The sequence below is a fragment of the Echiichthys vipera genome (assembly GCF_963691815.1).
Source record: "Echiichthys vipera genome assembly, chromosome: 9".
NCBI lineage: Eukaryota > Metazoa > Chordata > Actinopteri > Perciformes > Trachinidae > Echiichthys > Echiichthys vipera.
The window spans coordinates 6,751,990-6,761,948 of NC_139834.1; the positions used below are offsets into that span (position 1 = coordinate 6,751,990).

Here is a 9,959-nt window from a genome sequence, read left to right on the forward strand (position 1 = left end):
TCCTGTCTCTACAGTGCTGTTTTAGTATTATTTTAGAATGAAAGTGGAAATATAGGTGGGACAGTGTCTTTCAGTACCGCTGTAAATGTCCAAATCAAAATAAAACACCATTTAATCATCAACTCTAAACATTTTGAAGTATCCTGACATTCTATTCTATTCTATTCATGTGTTTGCTGTAACGAAAAGAGGCTCAGATAAGAGCTAATCCGCCCTCTGTGTGTTCCTGTTTGTAGGGATTTGCGTGGAGAGGTGAGGTTCAGAAGACAAGGCAGCAGCGCCCCCGGGGACTTTCTCATTATCCCCGGATTAATGGAGGTACAGCCCTTTGAATTTACATGGAAACCTGTGCGATTGATAGTGAGGAATCCCCTTAAATGTCGCTAAGACCTTACCAGACCCGCGGGCCTGCCTCTGCTGCTCAATCTAAAGTGACTTTTAGATTTTATACTTGCGGAAGAACATGGCTGAAATAAACCCCCAACACACAAGAATTTGAGAAATTTGAGGTTTGAAAATGTTCAGAGTGTAATGGCAACAATCTGACCCAAAACCTGTTTGGGGAGATGTAATAGACTTGGTTTGATATGCAAAACAAGACCAGGTCTCTCTTTGTACTCATGCAATTTACATGAACAAGTCGACTTCTCATTTTGGCCTTACGCGATAACTGAAGAGAATCCTCTGCAGAACACAAACTATCAGGCTGGAGATCCATATTTGAAGGTTTTCACGTGAAAGGATGAACCGCAGCACGGCTTTACTTTTCCATTCATACAAATGAAACGTCCTAAATGTGTGGTTGCTTTAAAAGTTAAACACAGGCCAGTAAAACACGTCAGAATTCCGCTAGAAGCTGAACTTTATTTAAGCAAAAATAGTTCTTCATGAATAGACAAAGGAAACATAATTTACATGTTGGTGGTGGAAAAATACATCTACATTTATTTACAATAACATGTTTAATCTTTGGTCTCAGGACAGATTTTTCTCAGTTCACTGCAAACTTCAGGAATCAACGACCCAAATCCCTGAGGTTTAAAATTTTAAAGTGCAAAGGATGTGTGGAAAATGTCTCTTAATTCGTGTCTAAATACCAGCTTAGACAACTCCATGAGTGGTGTAACATGACGGGACAAACAGGCCGTTTCTTGAAGCCCACTCAGCCCACAGTTTCCCGGCCGGGTGGTAAATATTGTCCAGAGGTTTCTTCACAGTTTCTGAGGTGGCGGTTTCTGCCAAAGACCAGATTTTGGGTTTCTGACTGACAATGTTTTCTTTACTCTCCAAAGCGGATATCGTGTGATCAGAGTCACTCTTTTCAACTTCCTTGACCAGTCCTTCATGCTCGCTGCTTGGCTGCTTCGGCGGCATCTCCAACCGCGCATCCACAGAGCTGTCCAACGCGCTCTCGGCGTGCTCATCGGTGTCTGCGCGGTCACTTTGAGCCTCTTCCTCGTCCCGCTCATCCAGGTGACAGTTCTGCATGGAACCGTCTGCATCGTCGCTCTCTCCCTCCTGCTCATCCTCCTCCTCCTCGTCTGATTTCCCCTTACACGCCCAGCTGACCCTGTTCTCCTTCTTCAGGCGTCGCCTCGCGTTGGCGAACCAGGTGGAGACCTGTGTGAGGCTCATTTTGGTGATGATGGCGAGCATGATTTTCTCGCCCTTGGTCGGATACGGGTTCTTCAGGTGCTCGTTCAGCCAGGCCTTCAGCGCCCCGGTGCTCTCTCGGGTGGCCACTTTGGCGACTCTACCGGGATCTTCGGCTGCTCCGGGGCGGTATGGTGGGTAGAAAGCTCCCCCGCGAGCCAGCAGCGCGTGGTGGTATGGAGAGGCTGCCTTCAAATCGAAACCGTTGTTCTGGAAAAACAGAGAGAAGGAACGTAAGACCATGCAAAGGAAACTCGATTGTGCGCAATTACGCACCGATTTGGCGACCCTTGGCCCGGAGCGCACAATTCGATGAGTGATGTGTTTATAGACCGACATTAAATGAAGGGGAAATCATCCTGCACATATTGTCTTACGTTTTAAAAAAGTTTGTTTTTCTATCATGACTTCACTCCGTGATAATAAAATTCGGATTTTACACACAGTTCTGTTAAAAAGTCGATGGTAATGACTCCACTTGAGTTTCTTATATAAAGACTGAATTCTTGATGATGAACTCACCATGTGTGTGATGTGCCTGTGGTGTGGATAGGGGATGAAGTTATATCCCGGTAGTCCTGAGTATGTTATGGGAACTCCAGCTGCCATCGCTGCCAGATGCTGAGCCTGTTGCTGTTGCACACCCGGCGGGCACCCCAGCAACGGGATCTGATATCCAGTCGGCATGCTGATGTTCCGCTCCAAGAAAAAGCTGCCAATTCCAGTTTGCGATGCGGGCATGTTTCCTGCGTCCCAGCTATTCGGGTTTGAGTGGCAATCCAAAATCTCCTGCATCTATTTATATACAGCCAGCTGGCCAGCGTGTGTTTGCGGGGGAGGAAGGAGGGGGGAGGTCCCAGTCCTATGGTGAGTGACAGCTCCGTTCAAAAGACCCACGGCTTTCACTGGCAACAAATCCCATCAAAGAAGCTCTCCGCTGTTCCTTTTTAGCGTTTTTCGTTTTTCGTCTTATCGCAACACAGAGATTTTTTTTCAATTCAAATGCAACATTTTCTTTGAATAAAGGCACATCAAATTTACCACCAGCTGCATGTAACAATCAAACATGTAACAATCAAACATGTAACAATCAAACATGTAACAATCAGACATGTTACAATCAGACATGTTACAATCAAACCGGTAACCATCAGTATTCTAATTTCGATAGCAGCAAAAACTATAACTTTTTTAAAAACATGCCACGGCTCAAAACAGAAGCCTAAAACTTTTTGATGTTTTTTTTTATTGTTTACCACTTTTAGCGACAAGGAAGCGCACATCAGTTTGATGTAATTATTTATGGCGAATTTAACACTTCGCCCGTCTCGCACTAATCGGGGCAGAGCTTAGAAATTGACCTGGATTCAGTTAACAACATCCCGCCAGTCTCTGTCGTCGCCTGTGACACTTCATCACCTGCAGATGTGTAGTTGTCGGTGAATTGAATTAACCATCTCGATGGCGTTAAACCACGCGAGGGAAAAGGTAAAATACCTTTTACGCGCGCGTCAAAGTGTCGCTACAGAAAGATTCGTCCAGTTAGAAAGAAATAAAATAAGCTTCCTGCAGCTCTTTTATTAAACATGAATACAATGCATATAACCAAAGTTGTTATTCAGCATCAGAGCCATAGCTTTTTTATTTGTTCATTTATTGCCTGAACCATAACAAACTGCCCCTTCACATGTCGGATGGCATTGTTTTGAGTGAAGCGCAGCGTTTCAATGGCCCTAATTAAACGAGGTTAAGTGAAACAGGTGTTGACTAATGTATATGATAATTGTGAGATAACAGATGCTAATGTGTATGTGTGTGGAGGGGGGTTGTTGGAGATAAGAGGAGAAGATTACACTTCTTATTCCACTGCCCCTCCACCCCATGCCCATCAAAAGAGCCACAGCTAAGCTCAGTGTTTGGGTTCAAAGGAGCACCTCTCTTATCTTGCATAATTTTGATTATTATATTTACAGTATTAAGAGCTGTTGGGCTGCTGGTGATAGCACTGATGCTTTTATGAAGTGGTGAGTGACAGAAAATGCAGGGAGGATACCTAAGGACACTATGTAAAATATTCTATTTGCAGTCTTCTTATTTGAATTGTTGATCCTTATATTTTTCAATGTTATTTTAACTATTTTTTGTTTTTTTTATCCCCAATCCAGCATAACGATGTCCAATTTTACATTTTAAATGCTCCATTTGGCTCATGAGTACTGCTGTACAGTCTGATGACCTCATTATTTACAAAACTGAGCATGTTCACAAACTTTGTGTGTAACATCAGCAGTTATTGCCATGTAGACAGAGTTGATAGGAGTCCAGCTCCTAAAAACCGAAAAAAAAAACACACATTAGTAAATGTGTAAATAAATATGTATCGTAAGAGTAGCAAAAACACTCACCACATGTATACATTCAAACATGCATAAAATGGTCAAGTTCTAAAGTGCTTTGTGCTGCTTACCTACCTTAAAACAGTAAAAGAAAACCTTGCAAATATAGCAATAAAAGTTTGGAAAGGAAGGAAGAGGGATTTGTGAAGGCAAAGTCTCCAAATAATGCCATTAGCCTGTTAAAGTCATTGTGGATACATCCTTACCTTTGAGGTTTAAAAGGGGAACTGTTCTCCTTCACTTGTTAATTTTTGAAAAATATTTTAGATTACCAACGATTGGAGCCAAAAGTGTTTCTCAATTGAATATAATTTAATATAATCTGACTTTCTGGTGGTGTCAGTACTCTCATCTATTTAAAATACAACATCTGAGACCTTTAAATTGTTTCTGGAAAAAAAATCTGAAGACTAGAACTTATTTAATTTTTTAGTCAATCAACTGAAAAATGAGCTGCAACTATTTTGATTTTGAATCCTCTTTTTTTTTAGTTTTAGTTTCAAAAGTGAAACAATTCTTCACATTATCAGGTTCCAGCTCATCAAATGGCAGGATTTGCTGCTTCTGTTTGTCATATTATAGTAATAACAATAAACATGCATTCTTCGGGTTTTTGGACTTTTAATCAGACAAAACCCGACATTTAAAGATGTAATTTGTGCATTATTTCCCATTTTGTAACATTTTGGAGACCACATCATTAAAGCTGGGTGATAATTCGCCTTTCAGTGGAATCATATCGCAATAAAATTATATATTGAGATATCGTAGTTATCCCTAGTACACAATTATTTCATCTAAATTGATAATAACAAGCACATGCTTTTCATACTTTTCAGAGTTTATATTTTCCACTGAAGTTCTTAATATAATGAAATTAGTGAAATAAAATGTGTTTAAAAAAAACGAAACAAAAATAGACATTATCATGTTATTTCACTTTTTTTATATATATCTATTGAATTACCAGAAGACACAGTATATCGTGATATAAAGTGTTATCGAGCTATGAAATGGTCTATATTGGGTTAGAAGACTTTCGCCATACCAAGAGTTAAATTGATTGAACAAACGTACTGCGGATTCATTGATTATAAAAATGATTGTGCGTACTGCCGACCGTTCCTGGTTTGTTTCTGATATCATGTCATATAATTGAGGTAGACGAGTGTATAATCATGGCCCACATGTGAAGAGAGAGAGAGAGAGAGCTACTGGGGTAGCCACAGATAAAAAATGGCAAAGGTGGAGGGGAGAGAGGAATTTATTTGGGTGGGGTCCAAAGAACCTAAAGTAAATTTGAACAAGAGCAACAATGGGCCAGCTAGAGTGCAAAGAGAAGGAGGCTTATGGCATCAGTGGTCTACATCTCACAACACAAACAGCTCAGAGCAGCGGCCTTTGTCCCTCTCGTAGAGCTGCTTTTCATGCTCTTCCTCTTTTGGCAGCTCTGTCACAATGCAGGTGTTGGTCTTGCTCTGACAGGTCCAGTTTGTGCTGTTTGCCGTTAGGATGTCAGTCGTTTACAGGAGAGAGAAGTGACCAAATGGAAGACGATTGTCCTCAGTACCCAAAGAGATACAAAACAAGATAGCAAAGAGGATGAAATTATCTTTATCTCTGAGAACACCTGAGTCATTCCTCTTCATTGAAATGGAGCTGTAATACCCCCCCCCCTTTATCTGCAAATCATCCGCATACTCAACTTTATAACTCTGATTCTGGATCAAAATGCGGAACGACGGTGCAATGGGCTAATGGGCAGGACAGGACAAAAGGTTTAGGTGTGACCTCAATTACAGGCAATCCCCTACCTGCGAGCCGACAAAGGGACTAAACATGCGATCAGAACAGCTCATAGGTAGGTGTGAACGAGACAACAAAAGTCTAAAGAGAATCCACACAGTCTTCAACACCTATTGCTTGTTAGTTTATTTTTACTCCTCCAGATACTGAGAGAGGAGAAAGTTGACAAGAGGCTCATAGAAACTGAGCCAGAGGAGGATAAACAGTTCTATTCATTTATAGAGTCAGACCCATATACGCATCAGTCCTTTCACAGAGACATTACTAACTATCACCATTGGTGTTTATGTTTCCTGGTAGGAAAACCTTTATTACAGAACATTTGACACAGAAAAGAATGGCTGTGCTTATTTAGCAAAATAGTGAGACTAGCTATTTATTTTATTTTTATTTATTCTTTATTTGAATGGACAATAATTGACTGATACTGAATATACAGTACTGTTACATTATTTAATTTATAATATATATTTTTTTATTTAAATGGTTTACAATTGGCTGATACTGAACATACAGTACTGTCACATTATTTAATTTATAATATATATTTTTTATTTAAATGGTTTACAATTGGCTGATACTGAATACACAGTACTGTTACATTATTTAATTTATAATATATATTTTTTTATTTAAATGGTTTACAATTGGCTGATACTGAATACACAGTACTGTTACATTATTTAATTTATAATATATATTTTTTATTTAAATGGTTTACAATTGACTGATACTGAAATACACAGTACTGTTACATTATTTAATTTATAATATATATTTTTATTTAAATGGTTTACAATTGACTGATACTGAACATACAGTACTGTTACATTATTTAATTTATAATATATATTTTTTATTTAAATGGTTTACAATTGACTGATACTGAAATACAGTACTGTTACATTATTTAATTTATAATATATATTTTTTTATTTAAATGTTTTACAATTGGCTGATACTGAACATACAGTACTGTTACATTATTTAATTTATAATATATATTTTTTTATTTAAATGGTTTACAATTGGCTGATACTGAACATACAGTACTGTTACATTATTTAATTTATAATATATATTTTTTTATTTAAATGTTTTACAATTGACTGATACTGAAATACAGTACTGTTACATTATTTAATTTATAATATATATTTTTTTATTTAAATGGTTTACAATTGGCTGATACTGAATACACAGTACTGTTACATTATTTAATTTATAATATATATTTTTTTATTTAAATGGTTTACAATTGGCTGATACTGAATACACAGTACTGTTACATTATTTAATTTATAATATATTTTTTTTTTATTTAAATGGTTTACAATTGACTGATACTGAACATACAGTACTGTTACGCTATTTAGTTTATAATATTTGTTTGTATTTATTTAAATGGCCAATAATTGCTTGATACTGAAATACAGTACTGTTAAGCTATCTAACTTATAATATTATTTGTATTTATTCAAATGGTTAATAATTGACTGATACTGGACATACAGTACTGTTACGCTATCTTTTTTTAATTTAAATTGGCAACAATTGAGTGATACTGAACGTGATGATATTTTAGCAATTCTTTATTTTTTTAATTCTTTATTTTCTCACTGTTCATTCCTTTAATTGGTTGCTTGCACCATGCCTGATTTCAGGAATAGAGCCGTTTTAAATGAATATAACACGTTACACAACATTATACACATGTCCTCCTGAGCATCTTTTCAGGCTCACAAATTGTTTCTTGCTTTAAGTCCTGAATGTAATGCTTTGTAAGTCTAATAATGTTAAATATTCTTTCATAAACTTGTTAGTTTAGGACATCAGCCTCCTGAGAACCTCTGCAGAAAGAAAAGAAAGTTATTTTCATTCCAGCCCAACAATTCACCATATCAGCCGACATACCGGTAATCTCAGAATATTTCCCTCTAAAATCAGTATTGGTCTTAAAAATCCCATAATGGCTTGGTTCTGTTTATTTCACTTCAGAAGTGCTCGAAAATGATGGATTTAATAATCGTCCTTAAAGACAAACCCAGGGCTCTGCTCCCTTCAGTGTAAACACACACACACGCACACACACACACACACACACACACACACACACACACACACACATGCATTTGCCCACCTGGTGCCAATAATGACACAACCTCTTTTTGTATTTACCTTTTTGTTTTTTTTTATAGTTTACTTGTATTGAAATTGTTACTTTTCCTTCTTTTTTTGCTAGTTCTTTGTCTTAATCTGCTTTTTTAAAAAGTTATATCGGTGTGTATTGACCTCCACTGTCCTTGTTCCATGTCTGTTGATATTCCTAAAATTCAAAGAGTTAATTGCACAAAAAAAAAGGAAAATCGTGTTTTTAATTGGGATGCAAAACTGAACCGAAACAAATATTTTACTCCACAAGCTATAACCACCTCCACCTGGTTTGCACATGCGAGCTCCAGTTTTTTGGTTCCATGGGGAAATAAAAGTTAGGAGGTTGTGTGCATGCAGGACTCTCCCTCTCCGCTAACAGAAGAAGCAGGAATACAGTGTGGAGATCAGAGGAGACGACACGTGGAGGCCAAAGTGTAAAGTTTGAGAACCATCATGTTTTAAGTCAGGTTTAAATAGGCTGAGCAACACTTTGGCTTTTGAAAGAATATGTGTTGATTTCATACATTATCAAATCTCTGGGTGGAAGATCATTCATATTCTTGCAAACGATGAAGTAAATAGAGCACCCTGGAAATGAGCGTCCTTCTTCTCCTTATTGCACAAAGCCGTGACTCAAAACCGTGATACAAACCAAACTGTGGGCTCGGTGATCCGCTGCTCCCCTAATGGTTAAAATAGAGCATGAGATTAAAAACCCTACAAAGAAAAAATGAAAGCCAAAATTCAAGAAGAAGGATACTTTACATAGTGAGAAGCACAGAGAATCAATTGACAACACCGATACAATGGTCTCCAACCAGAACTCCCTAATGAGATTTCCCCGGGGCACCAACACAAATGGAGAGATGTAAGCAAAGTGTGAATGTTATCAAGCTCTCCCACCTCCTTACTATCTGACCCCCTCTTCCCCAGACCCCCTTCCCCTCTTTGTCCTTTGTCACTACTCTTATCAGGACCACTCTATCATTCTTTCAAAATGTGGCGCTGAAACCGCTTGCAAATGTAAGTATGTCTTTGTTTAGGGCCGGACAGTGGCCCGCCTCCCAGCTCCCTCCTGGGTGCAGTCTGATTGACGGCCCTCCGCTGGGTGAGTGACAGGCGGCGTTGGTTAGGCCTTGATGGCCCTGTGTGACAGCTGGCGCTGCTGCTGGTTGTGTCCCTGTGTCGGGCCCCCAGGAGCCCCGGCCCAGTTTGCTGGAGCCCGGTCAGAGCAGCCTCCCCGCTGTGCTCGTCGTTGCAGATCAGCTTGTTAGCTCGCTGCACCCTGTTTCTACACATCAGCTGCAAGTGTACCTGCACATGTAGAGGGCGTAGCCTCACAGGTTGTTTCTGAGTGACTGTTTTTTTTAAAATCACTAATAGGGCTGCACGATATGAGCAAAATATCGAATTTTCATTGTTCTTGACTGGTATTGCAAATGTCAGGTTCACGATATTGGAGGGAATAATGATTTTTAAACCATTATTCTCACTGAAAATAAATTTAAATGTGAAGATCTCTACCAAGAGTTTTTTCATTAGGCTTTGACATCGCCGAAGCACCACAATACTGAATTCAGAGTGCTAGTTTGACATGTTTTTTTTCTGTCTTTTCTATCGTGATGCTGAAAAACCAGCAGTCAAACTGCGCACAGTAATATTTACATCTTTTGGAAGATGCTTAAAGTCCAGATCCTTGCACGTTGTGTAAATTTTGAGCTAAAGTTCTTCTCAAAATAAGAAAATACTCATTTGTCAAGTATTTAATTAGAAGTATCTAGGGCTGCAGCTAGCAATTATGTTCCTATAAGTTGTTTGTTCTATGAAATGCGTGGAAAATGTGGATCAGTGTTTCCCAAAGCCCAAGACGACGTCCTCCAATGTCTTGTCCGTGTCAAAGATATTCAGTTTACTGTCATTTAAGAAACTTGATTCAGACTATTAAGATGT

The 9,959-nt window shown here is 38.5% G+C and overlaps 1 protein-coding gene across 1 annotated transcript; it reads right to left on the bottom strand.

The window, feature by feature from the left end:
• Positions 1-1,101: 1,101 nt before the first annotated feature.
• On the bottom strand, positions 1,102-2,394 carry irx7 (iroquois homeobox 7; the record flags this gene model as incomplete). Its single annotated transcript, XM_083920467.1, has 2 exons — positions 1,102-1,863; positions 2,176-2,394. 2 exons carry the CDS (start codon positions 2,392-2,394, stop codon positions 1,102-1,104), a joined length of 981 nt encoding a protein of 326 aa, XP_083776593.1.
• Between the last annotated feature and the right edge of the window lie 7,565 nt (positions 2,395-9,959).